This window comes from Capsicum annuum, chromosome 9 (assembly GCF_002878395.1).
Source record: "Capsicum annuum cultivar UCD-10X-F1 chromosome 9, UCD10Xv1.1, whole genome shotgun sequence".
Classification (NCBI taxonomy): Eukaryota; Viridiplantae; Streptophyta; class Magnoliopsida; order Solanales; family Solanaceae; genus Capsicum; species Capsicum annuum.
The window spans coordinates 16,497,068-16,515,722 of record NC_061119.1 but is presented as its reverse complement, the minus strand read 5'-3'; the positions used below and the strand labels follow the sequence as shown (position 1 = coordinate 16,515,722).

General features: G+C 30.9%; 1 protein-coding gene across 3 annotated transcripts; it reads left to right on the top strand.

Annotated features, from left to right (window-relative positions):
• The first annotated feature begins 8,074 nt into the window (after window positions 1-8,074).
• LOC107843018 lies at window positions 8,075-15,712 on the top strand. Of its 3 annotated transcripts, none has more exons than XM_016687143.2 (5): window positions 8,075-8,345; window positions 10,283-10,371; window positions 10,482-12,560; window positions 14,492-14,681; window positions 14,889-15,712. In XM_016687143.2, the coding sequence occupies exons 1-5, from the start codon at window positions 8,294-8,296 to the stop codon at window positions 15,470-15,472; spliced, it is 2,994 nt and encodes a 997-aa protein (XP_016542629.1). In that variant the 5' UTR covers window positions 8,075-8,293; the 3' UTR covers window positions 15,473-15,712. The 3 variants fall into 3 exon arrangements, with proteins under 3 accessions (XP_016542629.1, XP_047252678.1, XP_047252679.1); XM_047396722.1 differs by having other exon boundaries at window positions 8,088-8,456; XM_047396723.1 differs by lacking the exon at window positions 8,075-8,345 and adding an exon at window positions 9,812-9,949.
• Window positions 15,713-18,655: the final 2,943 nt, after the last annotated feature.

The following is an 18,655-nucleotide window of genomic DNA, read 5'->3' as shown; positions in this document are numbered from 1 at the left end:
ATTACCTTAGTGAATGCGCTGCTAATTATTTTTTCATCGTTATCTATGCTCAAATAAGGTTATGTTAATGAATGCGATGAGAATCAATCGTTTGTTGTTGTCTATGCTCAAATAAAATTACCTTAATGAATGCAATGACAATCAACCGCTTAGGCTATGCTCGAATAAGATTACCTAAATGCGATGAGAATCAATCACTCATTGTTGTCCATGCTCGAATAAGATCACCTTTGTCACACCCCTATTTTTCACCGCATCGGACCCCGCTAGGGAGTTGGTTTTAGAGAAAATGGGTTTTCCCAATTAAAGTGACGTTTTGAAAAGGGATTATTTTACTTACAGAGTCGCCACTTGGAATTGAGTTTGGGTGTTCCAAGTCACCTTATTGAATCCCTATTCAAAAGGAAATGACGCCTTATTTTTATTTCTTGGTCTGCGAATTAGAAATCTGGATAAGAAATTCTGTTGACCGAGGAGAAGGTGTTAGGCACCCCTCGAGTCCCGTGGTTCTAGAACGATCGCTTTAATGACTTATGTCTGGCTTAATTTAATCTTTTGGATATAGGGGATTTGTTAGCCTAAAAGTTATTTACATCCTAATTTGAATTTATTTCAAATTATTTAATTATATTAATGCGTGGCTTGCCAGTAGTAGTACTTTCCGATCATACCACAAGTTTTGATACATTTCTCGTGCCTTTGATGCATTTATGAGTCGTCCCCATTTTCCTAGTTTAAATAAGCACCTAATAGGTTTGAAATCTATCCAACCCAATTCAATCAGCTTCAAATGGTAGATTAACTTTATTATAACGAATGGTCGGTAGCAGGGCTTTCCAACTCCATCGTTAAGTTTCACTTGTATGTCAAACTTTTGATTTTTCTGATCAAGAACCTAAATTTATTCTTTTATGAATTCGCTTCATCACAATGAGTTTTACCACTCTCTGTTTTTTTTTTTTTTTTGCAATAGAATTTCGAATAAATGTTAAACATGTATCCCATCTCCCTCGTTCTCACCTTAATAAAAGGGTTTTAACGTAAGTGTAGGTCTAACTAAATTCTAACAAAAAAGAGCATGTTAATCCCATAATCATTACAAGACTCTATCATAATATAATTATGTTTCAAGTAGTACAAATTATATGTTAAGGGGAGAAAAGAAAAAAAAAATAGAAAACTTTGCCATGCACATGCTCGATATAAAATGCATTTTTTTAAAAAAACTAATAAAGATCGACTAAATTTAACTCAATAGTCTAATCTTTATAGTATCACTATTGTCTTTTCAACTTCACGTATTTATTTCATTTCTTATTTTTCTAATATAATCAAATAGTGACTCAAAGGAAACTCAACTCCTAGCTCCGGCTAAACAACTACATAGATCCATAATATATATACATCTTTCACTTTTTGCTAACCATAATCCTTATAAACCCTAATTTCACCGAAGAATTTATTCGTTAACTTAAACTCCAACGCTAGCTTGTGTGTTAAAGTATTTAACCTCAAAATGGTATTATAAACTTCCTTTGTGGAGGCATTGACATTGATTATAAAAATAATATCACAATGAAAGACATTGACAATTTGACATGCTAAACCTATTACAAATGCATGCAAATATTATTTTAGAAAGAAAACATGTAACTAAGTTTTGCTATATTATGCACACTTATCTACACAATTTTCCCTAGCTTATAGTTAACCATTTTGTGTATGAGTATCATTTCACAATAGTGACAACTACAATAACTTGCCCACAGAACTACCACGGTCCGAGAAGGAATTATTTAACTCGAACCCTTAGTTCCACTAGGTCTAATACTAGATGTGTAGTTCCGGCTAATAATATTCTAAGCATAACTCTTATTTTAAGTTGGACTAATTAAAGAAAGAGGGAAAAGTACAAAATGTGATGGTCTCATATAACACCTAAAAATTGCACCTTAGTATAGTCTAACTAGAAATCAATTCTATGATATTATTTATATTTCTATCATCCCTGTGCAGGTTTCAACTTCTCCCATCTCTATTGCCCCCTTTTTTATGAACTATCCATGCATATTTCAAGCAATACGTCAATGAAAACTATAGTAGTAAAACGAACCTCAAGGAGACCAAACTAACAAAAAACTAGAGGCCCAATTAACAAATCATTAGACTCATTTCCAGTAACCAAGAACACAAAGCAAGGGAATGAATTAACCCACCATTACCTAACGATATTCAAGAGAAAACGAAAGTATTAAACCGAATACAAATTTGACTAAACGAAAACTGAAAGAAAAGGACGGACAGAATCATCATTGGAATACAAACAACACATCCTTCATTTGACACATTATTATGCTTCAATAAAAGGCTCGAGGATTACCTCTTGTGAAAATAAATTTCTAACGAGTTCTGCTACAATTTTGTAATTCACAAAGTTAATAGTAGCTAACTTTTGAAGCTACGAACTCGAACCGAAAACTCTAAACAGAGACTCAACCCTAAACTTTCACTCTTTTCCTTTCCTATCTTTCTCTCAACCCGCTTTCTTTCTTTTGAACTTTTCCTGCTTCTCTTCTAAGAGTTTTTTTTTTCTTTTCAATCTTCTTCTGTTTCTTTTCTCTAATTGTCTCTTTCTCGTGTGAAAAAAAATCCTGGTATTGATGACTTTGTATTCATATAAGTGTAGGTGTGTTTGTCGTGTGTGTGTGTCATGGAAAAATGGGGGAGAGGTTTTGTGAGAGTGGGACTTGTGGGTGGTTTGGATAGTTTAGGATTCTCTCTCTTTTTTTTTTTTTTATTTTAATTAATATTTTAAATAAAATAAAAATAATAAAATCTATTTTAAAACTAACAAAATACAAGATAAGTTAATTAGCTAGTCTTAGGAATATGGTTAAGAAATATTAATATCACAACATTCTTTATTAAAAATTGAAAGAAGAAATAAATATAAATTAGAAAATTTTCTTTTTTTTTCTTTTTTTTCTAAAAATAAATAAACAAATAAAAACTAAAAAATAAAAACTTATTTAAAATGTGATTCTATTTTTGTAGTTTTTTTTCAAAATTTTTAAAATAAATTTAGTAAAAATAAGATAAATTTAAAATATCTAATTTAGACCCTAAAACGAAATTAAACACTAAAATGACAAAAACACTTAGATTTGGTAAAAAATTAGGTGTTTACAACCTTAATAAACACATAGAATCGATTGCTCGTTTTATCTATGCTCAAATAAGATTGACCTAAGGAAAATGATGAAAATTAATTGCTTGTTGTGTTCTTAACCAAAATTTGATTTCGACTTTGGGCGTCAAAAAAGAACTACTTTTTTCAACCTTTTAAAAAATAAATTTTACTACGAGTATTTGTAGTATATACTTATTGTTAAAATTATTTATCCAAATGCCTACATTTTTTAAAATAAATATATTTTACTATATACAATAAGTGGCAATAAGCAGGCACATCTTCGACATGTCTGCTTGTGCTGCTTGCTTCAGTTGCTTCAATCGTAATTTTAGTATATTACCCCTAATTAATTACTATAAGTTATTTAAGTATTAAAAATTTTATAATATTAAATAAAAATATAAAATAATCGACATGTCTACTTGTGTTGCCTGCTTCTGTTGCTTCAATCAAAATTTCACTATATTTCCCCAAATTAATTACTATAGGTTATTTAAGTATATATAATATTTAATAAAAAATATAAAATTGACAAAAAATAATAAATTAACTTTTATTTTAAAAAAAAAATTAATTTGATGTCTTATATGATGCCTATTTATGCTTCTTTCACAAGTATTTTTTATAGTAATTTTATTATATCACTTCTAATTAGATATTATAAGTCATTTAAAACATGAGTTCTTTGCTGCTTCAATTGTGATTTTATTATATCACCCCTAATTAATTATTATGATCGCATTAGAAAATTAATAATATTTCATAAAATAGACACAAAATGATATGTCAACATAAAACATTTGATTGACTCTCAAAATTATATTACTGCCACATAAGTTAACTTTTGAAACTATATCCGTATCACTTAAATTGAAATAGCAGAAATAATATTATAAGTCACAATAATTAAAAACTAAAATTATTTTAATAATTAATTATCTAAATTATATTTGTGTCATATAAATTGAGATTAAATTATAATATATTAGGTCTGTGCTAGCACGGCCCCTTCAATGCCTAGTCTCTCTCTCTCTCTCTCTATATATATATATAAAGAGAATTAGAGGCATGCTGATGTGGCATGCCTTAATGATCAGTATTCATATTTATATATTTTCTCATTTTTTTTTGAATTTTTCTCCAATTTTATGTTTAGAAAAATTTCAGAAATTTAGTTACTCTTTACACTTTCTCTTTTCTCATTATTATTGTTACTATGTAGTTGTTATTTATAAGGGATAATTTCATTTATTCATATTTTAGTGAAATCTCTCTCAATTAATTGTGAACAAAAAAAAAAATAGCTAATGATATTTTCTCAATTTGAATCTCAACTTTCAAAATATATCTATAAACACTCTTCAAATTGAAATTTACAACACTTTTAGATACCACTTACCAATACCTTAAAGCATGAACATTTTTGACATGATAAAAACTTCAACTTCCTTTTACTTTTTAATGGTTTATAGTTTTAATTTGTGAAATTAAGTTTTGTCAAGAAAAAAAGTTCATTTCAAAAGTAAACATATATAATCAATCTCTCTCATATTAATATGATAAAAAAATAATCTTAAAATGTAAGTCAAAATATATTGAGCTTAACTTGAGAGAAACAAAATATGATAAACAAATTAAATAATGACAGTATAAGGCGAATTTAGCTACTTAATTATTATATCATGCATTCTCTGTCAAATGAAGTAAAAAAAGAGAAACACCCATATAATATGTTTTGGTACTTTTGTATTAGTGTATTAGATTAACAAATTCATTTTTTCGTGTTTTAAAATTAAAATTTACACACCTATAATATAAATTATTTAGTTTTGAATACACTTTTTATTCTAAAATCAAATATGTACACCCTTATATTAAAAGAATTCTACGATTACACCTAATATGGGTATAATGTCCATAACTAATTAAAATATAATTATTAAAAATTTATTGTTTATTTATTTTCTCCTTTTAAGAACTTTTTCTAATTTAAAAATATTAAGTGCTAAGGTAAAGGATAACCCAAAAATCATACTAAAAAATAAAATTACGGTTGATTAATACTCATTAATAGCAACAACCATTAACATAATATCATGAAAGAAATCAAACGTTTCCTATAGCCCTAAAAGCCAATTAGTGCTCCTATGGGTCACTTATCTCTTAATATTATCCCTTCGTTCAACGATATTTTTCCACTATTGACTTGACACATATCTTAATAAACAATACTCTTAATAATATTGATTTTTACTATATTACTCAATATGCTAAATTTGATATTTTGAGAAATATATTAGATAATGAGTAATATTTAATATTAAGAGTAAAATAAGAACAAATAAAAAAATTATCTATTGATTTTTTAAACTAGACAAGATATTATTAAACATCAATTTTTAATATAGTGGGCAAGTAAAGATGGACGAAGTTTAAAGGAAGTATTATCTTTATTTTATTTATTTACGTTGAATGATCATTTTTGGGATTTTACATTCCAAAATAATGTGCAATTACAAATATAATGTTAAGTAAGAATCAATAAAAATATCTTAATGATTATGTATTGGTATAGAAAGTAAATCTTAATACCGTGAAGTAATTAATTTTCCTTATGTTATGTTACTTACCGAAAAAATTTAATTTCTTTCCTCTTTTCCATTTTTTATTAAAAGCACTTTCAATTTGGTAAGAGAATATTATTAGTGCTGAAAAGAGAAGTTTTGATATTGGGGGATTTTATATTAAAATAGGAGACTAATTAAAAGAATTTGGCAAATAATTTTAAAAATAAGAAAAAAGTATAGCCACAGAATGTGAAGTAACAACTATAGGCTTGCAACAATGATGGAAAAGAAAAAAAGAAAAGATTTCAAAGATTCTTTCTTTAGTTTTGTTCCATATAAAGAGTTGGCTATGAGATTTCAAAGTGATTATTTTTCTCTCTTTTACTACTTCTTTCTTTATTTAATGTTTAATAAAAAACTTTGCCAAAAAATTATAAATAAGAATTAAACATATAAGTATTATATATTATTATTTTATTTTATTTTTAAAAGAAAAAAAAGGAGGAAACTACAAGGTGAAAAATCAAAATTTTACTGATGGTCCATTTGGCCAAGCTTATTTTTATCCAAAAGTGTATTTTTTTTTTCAAAAAATGCTTATTTTAAAAAATTAAGGTGTTAAGCTAAATTTCTCGAAGAAAATAAGTGCTTCTGAGAAGTAGAAGAAACAGTTTTCATAAACTAAAAAAAAAAGTATTATTTTTTTTAAAAAAAGCACTTTTGAGAAAAATACACTTAAAAGCTATTTTAAAAGCTTGGTCAAATGTAAATTAATGCTCAAAAATTCTTACTCAAATTTATTAGCCATACACAAGCTACTTCTCATCAAAAATATTTTTTGAAAAAATACTTTTCAAAATAAATATTTTATAAGTTTGACCAAACATGCTATAAGATTCCCCTTGTATTATGTATTATAAAGTAAAAATATGATATAATCAAACTAATTTTAAAAGATAAAATATTATTGTATTTCAATTAAAAAATATATAGCATAAGAAAAAAATTTATGACTACGCGAAGCATGGCCAAATACCCTAATTTATAAATAAAAATAAATACGTATAACTTTCTAAAAATTTCTCCATTACGGTTTAAATTACTTTTTATAAAACAAAACATGTGACAATTAATTTTCAAAAATAAATACTGCCCTTCAAATCATGGCAAGAAAATAAAAATAAAATGGTACCACTAATCAAGTGACGTGGCGTTTAAAATTTAGCACGTAGGGTCCCCCTCCTCCCCTCTCTGCCCGGGACTACTACACCCGCACAGATGGGGAAAATAACAAGTGTTCTTAAGGATCGGTTGGACATAAGTTTCTTTTTTCTAAATTGAACTCTAAACAAGTATGATCATGACATTTTGATTTTTTTTGAAATTTATATAAAGTTAAACTTTTGAAATTCTTAATAATATGAAAAATATCAAAACATTGCTTTAATTTTTAATTTAAAATTATTATTAAAAATTTAAAAATAACTTCAATTTTTATTGATAACAAAAAAAAAAACTAAATAACCTGACTTGTCGGATATATTGAGTCATATCAAAATTTTTCATTCAACTTCGATTTTCAATGTATGGAATACTCCCCTTATTTTATTTTATCTGGTGTATATTGATTCGAGAAAATATTTATGAGAGATTTATTTTATTAAAACTAATTTTTTTAATTATATTTTAAAAATTTAAATTTGATTGCTATTAATACTTTGTATATTTATAATAGATAATATTGAAAAAATATTTTTTTAAATTTTATAATTAAATAAATAAATTAAAATAATTATTTTTAGTAAGAGAATCAAGTAAAATGAAACCAATCGAGTTCTTTTTCATTATTTTTAATGACATAAATGTGTCCTTCAACTTGACCTCAACTGATATTTATGTCCTTCAATATTTGATGCGCACAAGTTAGACTTATATAAAGTTGAACAAGTAGACATATTTGTCTGTCTTACGTGACATCTCATGCGAATTGTCACATAATACGCTACGTTGAATGCATGCGTTTATTTATTTAATTTTATACAAATTTAAATAATTATTTATACATATTTAAAATTAGATAACATAAATATCAGATGAAACTAAATTAAAGTAGGTGTTTGATCATGTTAATTTTTTAATATTTTTATAAAAATTATTATTTTTATAACCAAACGGGCCAAAAAGTATTTATGTTAGTATTATTATGCCTTTTCAAAATACTCACGAATTTGACGGCCAAACGCCCCCCTAATTCTCCCTCTCTCCCTATACTCACACTGTATAACCTTTTTGTCCTTATTTAATTTCAAATTCCCTTTTGCATTTCAAATCTCTCTCTCTCTCTCTCTCGATCTCTCGATACACCCAAAAGAAGCAAAAACTCTCAATAGGAGCTATAAAATGATAAAGGAACTCCCCCATCATTAATGTCCACCTCTCCCCTCCCTTTCAACCCCTCTCTCCGTCTCTATACGTATATACTGTCTCTCTCTGTCTCTGGAGTTTGAATTTTTATTTTTTAGTTGAAAAAAAAATGGAGAAAAGTCGTCACAGAAAGTCTAGGAGTGCTTCGGGAATTATGGAAGGTTTATTTCTCTTTCTCTCTCTATTTCTCTATTTGGTTGATAAGATTTTGTCAAACAATGAAAAATTATGGAAGGCTTTCTTTTGGTCTGTTTGTTTTTGTTGGTGCACAGGTATCTGTTTTGGAGTCCGACTAATATATAATATGGATTTGCCACTTACGGCCATTGGTAGATTTCCATATGTAGGACTCGAAACTAAGACAACTGGTTAAGGAAGTAGACTCACTTTATTAGTTAGAATTATGAGTACTGATTACTTTGATGGCTGAATTTTGTTGAATGAACGAAAAATAGAAATTAAAGTTTTTTTTTTTTGTGAAGAAATTGTTTCTAAAAGTGTACTGGTGCTCTGATGAACTGAATTTTTTTTTGAATGAACGAAAAATAGAAATTAAAGTTTAATTTTTTTATGGAAGAATTTGGAAAAGTGTACTGGTGCTTTGATTTGATGAGCTGAATTTTTTGAATGAGCAAAAATAGATATTAAAATAGTTTTTTTCTGCGCAGAAATTGTTTCTGAAAATGTACTGGTGTTTTGATGAGCTGAATTATTTGAATGAGTGAAAAAAAATTAAATTATGATTAATAATTTTAAGTGAAGAAATCGTTTCTAAAAGTTCTCTGGTATGTGCATTAGAGCTTGACTAATTTGGATTCGCGCCAAGTAGGGCCTGTCCAGGTAGCTTGCATTACCAATTATGTTTGCATAGTTAGGGCTCAAAACTGAGATCTCTAACTAAGGAAGGAGCAACTTAGGGTGGTCTCTTTGACAAAGCTAATAGAAGTGAAAAATGGAAGATGATTTCGGGAATTTATTTATTACTAGTATTTATTTAGTTTTGTATTTTGATAGTTTTGGCTATTGTAAACATTATCTGAATTTTTCTGTATGTGTTTGAACTTTGAGCAACCTAAGTTCAAATGACTTTCATTTTTTTTTGGTGATGATAATTGTTAGTCTACTAATTTTTGCCTGAGTTAGATCTTCTTTGTCTTATATAATGTCATTTTTTAGTTTTTAATTTGGCAAAGCAAAACAGATTATCCGGAAGTAATTGACTCTTTATCTTTTTTTATTTCAAAATTTTCTGTTTTGAGAGATGAAATGGTAAATTTAATTTTTCTTCTTCTTTGTTGTTGTTTTTCCTGGAAATTTGTTTTTCCCCTTGTTATGTACATGCCCATGAGGTATGGCTTTTGTTAGTATTATTTTTGTATTAAAATATTTTTGGCTTCCCAAATTACACTCTTTGGTTCTTACCTTTTTTTGTTCTTTGGTTCTTACCTTTTTTTGTTCTTTGGTTCTTACCTTTTTTTGTTCTTTGGTTCTTACTTTAGTTAAAGTTAAGCTGCATTACTATGAATGATTAGGCCCTTTTATGTAGTGGCAGCACCATCATTTTGTTTATATTCCAATTTGTTTTTCTTATCATTATGATATATGTCATGGGTTGATTCACTTAAAGGTGTTTTGTTTAACCCAATTGTACTTCACTTTCTCTTTCTTGAAGTTCACTAAATATTAATTCTTGAATGGTGCTGTTGATTTCCTTTTTTCTGCTTAGTGGTCTTCCATAGCTATCAGAGCATAGGGGCGGAGCCAGGTATCGCTTACGGGTTCATCCAAATGCCCTTCGATGGAAAAATACATTGTTTTGCAGGGCTATAGTTTATGTGTGTATATATATGTGTGTGTGCGCGCGCACATATTATACATACATATATAGTAATCATTGAACCACCTTTGGCTTCTTCATGTGTTTACTTATTCTTCTATCGTAACTCCCTTAGTGAAAATCCCTGCCACTTTGTAAGCATGTTAGTTAATTTACTTTTCTTTTATTCCCCAGCTTGATTTTTTATCTGAGTTGCAACTACCTCTTTTTAATTGATGATATGAAATGAGTACTAACATTGTCAATTGATCCTATGTCCAGGAAGTAAACTAGTTCAAAAACAGATTGCTAGACCAAAAGTGACTCTCAATTCTCGTTCCTACTGTGATGGAACCGCTAGGGGAGATATGGTTAGTCAATCTTTATAATAAATTAACATTTTTAGATGTACTATGGTTAATTATTTGTCATATAAGTAACAGTTTTAGCTGACATTCGTTAAATATTTTTCTATCTGTAGACTATGCTTGATTTAGGAAAGGGCTCTTCCAAACGAGTAACTGGGACGCCAATTAAGAAGTTGCTTGATGAGGAAATGGCAAAAGAAGGTGAATCAAAGAGAAGGCCGCCCAGCATTGTTGCCAGATTGATGGGTCTTGAAGGGATGCCATCTCCGCAGCATATTGGTAGACAACAGAGAAGGTTTTCAGACAGCTGCCAACATAGAAATGAACAGATAGATCCCAGACGGAGAAGGCAACTATTCGACGAACAATCAAGTAAAAGAAGCTCCATGGAACACCAAGAATTCAAGGATGTATATGAGGATTTGGAAGCATCACATGTTGCCAACCGTCGTCATTCATCAAGATGGAGTGAAACAGGAATATTTGGGACTCCTGATTTGGCACTTATACAGCAGAAGTTTATGGATGCAAAACGTCTTTCAACTGATGAAAGGTTTCAGAACTCAAAAGAATTTGATGACATCCTTGAGGCGCTTGAATCAAAGAAGGAATTATTGTTAAAGTATCTTCAGGAACCAGATTCCTTGTTTATGAAACACTTGCAGGATCTTCAAGCTGGCACTGCTAGTTCTACGTGCAGTCAGATAGCAGTCTTAAAGCCGTCAAAATCTGTGAAGTATGAAGGCAGTGTCAAATCCTGCAAATCTAGTAGAGGCACTTCATGTAAACACGGCATTAACTTTCAGAAAGAGCGCCTTGATGGTCTCTTACTCCAGTCACAGCATTGTCATAGTGGACATAACTCCCAAAAGTCGTCACCAGTTGTTTCTGAAGGAAAGGAGGAAAACATTCTACCAACAAGAATTGTTGTTCTGAAACCAAACCTTGGGATAACACAAACTGATATTACTTCCATTCAATATCACCCTGACGCGAGGAAGCATGCACAACATCCTTGTGCTTCACCTGGGGGAGCAGGACTAGAGGAAGAGAAAAATTCATCAAAGAATATGGGGATCGTAAGGCCCAAGTCAAATGAAGCAAGAGATGTTGCAAAGGAAATTACGAGGCGGATGCAAGACTCTTTTGGGCCTTTTGATGGTAGGGATGCATATTTTAGAGGTTCTGGTGTCAAAGGGTATGCTGGAGATGAAAGTTCTTGTGATGTTTATGAAAGTGATTCGACCGGTGAGTCAGACATTACAACTTTGTCCAGTAGGAAGTCATCTGGTAGGGGTAATCTGAAAAAATCTTCATCACTGGGTTCTTCTGAATCATCAGTGGGCAAGGAGGCAAAGAAGAGGTTGTCTGAGAGGTGGAAGATGAGTCAATATTATCAAGACGTCGAAGTGGCTTGCAAGAGTAGTACACTTGGTGAAATGCTTTCTTTACCTGATGGGGGAACGGAACGCGATTGTTGTGATAATACTATGGTGCATGTTGAAGAAGCCATTAGCAAATCTGGTGGCAGGAAAGGAACTACCGAATGGGATTTCCCGTTAGGTATTAGTAGCAGGGATGGTTGGAAGGATTTATGTATTAATGATTCATCAGGATGCAGATCAACTTCTCCATCTTTTTGCAGCAAAAAGCATAGAACCAGAGCACGGCGGGAAGTTTTTTCTAATAAGCAATACTCAATTTTCAAAGAGCCTGTAGATAGGGAACAGTCTGTAACTCATCGCAGAAGTAGGTCATTGGATGGTATGCTTAATTTGAGAGATGAATTCTTATCCAAAGACTCTAGGTCCAGCCAGAAGAAAGTGCATTCCAGTCGTCTTGGCAGTGACTCGTCGCCAAAAGGCAAGCTATGCCAGAGAATCGATATGAGCCTAGGGGAGAACCTAGACCTGCATTCTGGTCGTCCTGGCAGTGACTCCTCGCCAAAAGGCAAGCTATGCCAGAGAGTCGATATGAGCCTAGGAGAGAACCTAGACAAGCTCCTTTCTGAGATGTTGCTTTTAGTTTCTCAAGTGCCTTCTGCAGATGGGGTGAGGAATATTAATGCTTCAGATGATGCCGAAACCGAGAGTATTACCCTGGCTTCGGAATATTCTGTTGAGATGCTCCCGAAGCTCCCTTCAGAATGCGTCACTGCTTCTCCTCTTAACCAACAGGTCTCAATTCTACAGGTTTGTTTATTCTCTTGTAGATGTTTTACATTTTGTGTAATTTCACATGTATATTACTTAAGCATTGTAGGCATATCTCTTTCATTCTTTCTCAGCAGCTGTAAGCCTGTTATTGGGTTGGCTGCTTGTCTTGTCTTGACATGGTAACTGATGTGATTTTGGTTTGGCGATAGTTTTCATGGTGGTGGTTTAGAATCTCACAGAGAACATAGATGTTGCGGCAAATAGTTGGTGAAGTTTCCTTATTTGGCATCCTTCTCCTCTGAGATTACTGCTTTCAGAAATGTCCACAATGACAGATCAATTCCTATGGATTTATTCTAATTTATATCCAAGTTTAATTATATTGTTAAAGTCGCTTTAATATTTCTACCTCGTGATCATTTATGTAAGTTTAAATTCATTTAGGAAAATTTAAGCTTTGACACTAACTTGAGAATTATCCATATTCTTTCATAGTTAGTTGTTAGCTTGAATTCCATGTTTAAGTAACTGTGTTAATTATTTAACTCAAGGATTAAAATAGGATAAAGTTGCTTAAGTTCGTATTATTTTGAAACTTTGACATTTGATTTATCTCATTATTTGGGATAAAATAAATGGATGAGTACCAAATTAATTCTGTTCAATCTAAGTAAGATTTTACATTATTAACTTAAGGTTTTCTCAAAGTTAGCCAAATATGTTTAATCCGCCGAGAACCACGCTTTGTGGATTTTCGAAAGCACCTAATACCTTCTTTTGGATTTTACTTGAACTTTGGATTTCATTAAAAGGTTTTTTAAAATACCTTTTTTATTTGGTATTTTAATTTTCCTAAAAATTAAGTGGAAACTGTATTTTTTCAAAAATAAATATGTTTCGCCAAAGTTATGAAAAAGTCTTGGAACTTAGTTTCGAAATCAATTCTAACAGCATGGCCAGCACTAAATGCATCTTCCCTATTCAGTAATATTGAGACAGAAAAATTATGGGTTCTGGCTGGAGAATTCATATTTAGCTGATGTTCTTTTTGAGAATCTCTAGTTGAGCAATCCGATAGTATTAAGCAATGACTATACTGTAGTGTTTGGAGATTTTGTGTGTCTACTTGGTTGAGATGTTTGAGATATGGCTATATAGCTTGTGCTATTGGTATGGCATAATTTTTTATTGTTTTAGAAGGAATTGATACCTAAGTTGCTTGAACTCTCCAAAAATGGTGCCGCACCCATGTCAGATCCTTCAAAAATACACTATTTTTGGAGGATCCGACACGCACCCGTCGACATTTTTGAAGAGTCCGAGCAACATAGATTGATACACCAGCCTTCCACTTTAGTCTGCAAGAGAGGAGCTTTCGTTGCATCAGCTTTCACTTCTAAACCATTTGCATGTTTTGTACTTATTCTAAACTGCATGTTAACTGCCTCTTTTTCTTTGCCCATTCCACTACACTAGCTCATCAAGAAATATGCACAGTAGTTACTGTCTTGCCTATTAACTACGTACAAAAGCTTTCTTGTTTGGATCAATTTGAAAATTTGTCTTGCTGGTATGATATATAAGATATACCGAATGGCACACAGTGCTTATGCTCATCCTGCTGAATGCCCTTGCAGTAACATGGCACTCAAAATACACCTTTTGGGGGGTAAAATTTGCCTATTGTTCCGTTCTACGGGCATAGATGGATCATTAGTACTTGGAGTAAATGAATGTCTCTGCTTTAGGTTTGATGGTGTTTACAATGAGATGAACAGTTACATTAGTTGCTCTGGAGATCAGTAAACTTGCAACAACTGTAGTGGGCAGACTGAAGAGTTTGATTAATTAGGTTTAAAGCACCAAGGATTTTTTGGTTTATATGCTTACGAAACATTTTTTATACTAATGTTTTTCAGAGTTTCAAGTCATATTTATCTTATTGTGGAGCTCTTTGTTATCTACAGGACTCACTTCCGGAACCATCACCTGCAGCAGCTTCTGTTGTTTTGGAGTATCCTGTACCTGAACCTGAGTCGTCAGTAAGCTCCAAGGAGGCTGATCATCCTAGTCCACTTTCTGTTCTGGAGGTTCCTTTTACAGAAGATGCGTCTTCTGGTTCAGAATGCTTTGAGAGAGTCAGTGCTGGACTTGATGGTAAGTGTGATTTCTTGACCATGTCTAGCAGTTATTTGCAAAATATTACTTCCGATCTCCTCTGCAGTCGAAGAGCTTTGCGTGATAACAACTCTAGTATTTGAGCCCTTATTGACGTTCTCATTATAGCTGTTATTATTGTGTGTTAGTACATTATCTTTGTCGAGGTATTTTGAGAATTATTTATTCGCTACTTCTATTCACCAGGGCTTCGGATGCAATTGAAGCTCCTCAAGATGGAGTCAGAGGTTTATGTTGATGTAGTAGCAAGTGATGACGAGGTTGAATCCTTTGAAGATAATTGTAGTTTAAGGTCCCAGAGCTGGCAATCTTTTTACATACTGGATGTGCTAACTGATTCTGGGTTGAAGACATCCGATCCTGATGCATTCCTAATATCTTGCCACTCTCTGGAGTGTCCTTTGAGTCCCTGGATTTTCAACAATCTTGAGAAGAAGTACACCGATGAAACAACTGGATCGAGGTATGAAAGGAAGCTACTGTTTGACCGTATAAACTTGGGCCTAGTGGAGATTCTTAGGAAGTACGTCGATCCCTGTCCCTGGGTGAAGCCAATTGAGGGTATTAACTGGAAGTGGCAGACGTATGGGATGAAAAACATTCTGCATCAACTGCTGAAAAGCCATGAAGACCCTGCAAACAAGGACACACACGCTAATATTGTGGAAGATATGCATTGGCTAGAACTCAAGGAAGAGGTGGATCTGATAGGTAAGGACATTGAGAAATCGTTGATAGAGGACCTCATAGAAGAACTTGTAGCTATGTAGGTGCAATCTAGGTCGTAGTTTCATACTTGATGATAACAAAACATCGAAGGGTTTAGGAGATATAACTAATAAAATACAAATGTTGCATCAGCCTAGTATTAACTGTAGTATAGCTCGATAACATGAAAATGCCAGTATCCGAGCTTTACATGAAGTACAAGCATGCTGAAGTTGAATTCTGCAAGTACAGCAAAAAGCATAAGCTTGTTGAAGTACAATTTGAATCTGTTTTTCCTTGTATATTTACTTGTCACAGCGCTTGTTTGGTTTGGGATAATTGTTATTCCATCCTTAATGTGAGATAAAAATAACACTACAATTATCCCAACCAAACATGGGATCAACTCATCCTATGATTAATCTCGGGATTAGTTATCCCTTATCCCTCATTCCTGAGTGCCTGGGCTGATAAAAAGGCATAAGGTCACAAAGAAACTCAAATCTTTCTTAACATATAAGATTGTACTTTGGGTTAAATGTGCTTTACTATGCTCACTATACATAACATACATATGGCGAAAAACGTATTGAGGACTCACTACATGTATATGTTTTGTATTATGTGGAGATAAAAGAACTATCACTTTTTCACGAGTTTCACGTCTAATTATGAACTGTTTCATTTTTCTACCTGAACTATCACTATCTATGTATTTAAATGTATTTGGTTGATGATAGTTCAAGTACGAAAATGGAATAACTATTAACAAGTGTGGAATTCGTGAAAATGTGATAATTCATGTGTTCTCGACTATTGCTGTATTGGTGAATTTCTTTTTATTGTTTGAGCAACAATTGGTGTATAAAACTCCGTCTAACTAGCCACTAAATTAGTTGTATTCTCCTTTTGGATCGTCAGTACGTTTTGTCTCGTGTATTTAATTCACGCTTCCCTTGCTCCCTCCCTGTGTCCATATGCACGAACCACTACAAGTTTGTATATGCATTTAGGGGCGTACACAGGTTAAATTGTTTGCCTTCTTTATCCACCAAATCAAATTAATTGTATTAAGTAGTTATTTATGCGTATAAACCATACTAGACCAACAAAGTCGAGCTTTTTAGTTTTGGGATTATTTTTCTCTAATATGTAATTGGTGCTCCTAAAACTTCTTCCATCGTTGTAAGATATTCTACACATTTACTTTACTACTAATGATATAGGGAAATAAGCAGGCAGCTCTTTGATATGCCCGTTTGTGTTGTCTGCTTTAACTGCTTTTATCGTAATATTATCATATCGTTCCTAATTAATTATTATAAGTCATTTAAGTATTGAAAAATTAATAATATTTGATAAAACAAAAGTAAAATATAAATAAAATGATAAATTAACTTGTTTTGTGCTGCCTTCTTTAGTTGCTTCAATCGTAATATTACTATATCACCCCTAATTAATTATTATTAGTCATCTAAATATTAAAGATTAATAATCTATATTTATAATCAATAATATATTAAAAGTGTGAAGTCTTAGAAAAGTGATTTGAACTTTTTGTTCTTCATTAAAAACTCTCTTTTAGATAAAACTGTTTTTTCACTATTTTCTTCAATTTATTATTTAATTATTTTTATTATATTAACTAGACTTCTAAAATATATGAGACTTCTAAAAACTCTCCTTTAGAAAAAACTGTTTTTTTACTATTTTCTTCAATTTATTATTTAATTATTCTTATTATATGAACTAGACTCCTAAAATATATGGGTATTCTAAAATATATGAACTGTTTTTTCACTGTTTTCTTCAATTTATTATTTAATTATTTTTATTATATTAACTAAACTCCTAAAATATATCGGACTTCTAAAATACATGAAAGGAGAATCAATTAATATTTTTCTTTGTACTGATCAATTAGAAAAATACTCCTTAGGATAGAAAAGTACTCCTAAAATAAGACTCAATTAAGGAAATACTTCTATAATTATTTAGATGCACGTTAAACTAGAGAAGAAACTGATTTACTTATTGAGAAAATATGATTGATGCTCATCTAACTTGATTCGGTTGCATGTCTAGATTGATGGATGTTTAATTTCTAACCCTCAACTTCTTTACTATTTTTGTCAACATAACAAAATTCAACGTGCGTGTGTATATATATATATATATATATTCTTTGCTTTCATTCAAGTCGTTCTCTAGTATCAAAATTTTCGCTCAGACAAGAATTATTTCATCAAAACTGAAGTTTTGTGATCACTATTGTATTATTTTATTGTAGTTTACAAGCCGTAGATGAATTTACAGGTGTTGATGAATGTCTGTCAACTTTGAGAAATTTTTTTAGGTAAAAGTTAGGTTTAATTGTATTATTTTTATATCCCTGTTTTGAGATTTTTTTTGTGTTGTAAAGGTAAAGTTTAGTTGTATTAAATTGATATCTCTTTTGTTATATTATTTTGTTATAGTTTACAGGTGGTAGATGAGTGTCAAACGACTTTGAGAAAATTTTTGTGTGAAGGTTAGATTTAATTATATTGTTTTGATGTCTCTATCGTCGTATTGTTTTGTTGCAGTTTACAGGCGGTAGATGAATGTCGATCAGCTTTGAGAAATTTTTTTGATAAAGGTTAGGTTTAATTAAATAAATTCTTCAAAAGATGTTGAATTTAATTACTGTATTCATCTTTATTGTTTAAACAAATATCCTAACGTTTGAACTCAATAAAATGAGGTACACGCGCGAGACACATACACCTAAACTAGTATGTAATAAAAAAGATAAATTAGACATAAAATAATAAATTAACTCTTGATATTTTAAATTAACTTGATGCCTTATATGAGACCCATTTAAATTTTTTGCACAAGTATCTTATATCACTTCTAATTAGTTATTATAAGTCATTTAAGATATGTCTGCGTTGTTTCAATCGTGATTTTATTATATCACCCCTAACTAATTTTTATGGTCATCTAAGCATTAAAAAATTGATAACACTTCATAAAAAAGGTAAAATAGACACAAAATGATATGTCAACATAAAATATGTGATTGACTATTCAAATTATATTAGTGCCACATAAATTATGATGTGATAGAGTAAGAGATAAAATAACATATATTATTTAAAAATGAGAAGATACATAAATTAAGACGGAGAGAGTATTAATATTTTATTAAAAAATTATGCTAAACCATTATAAATCACATAATTAACAACTTAAAAATATAA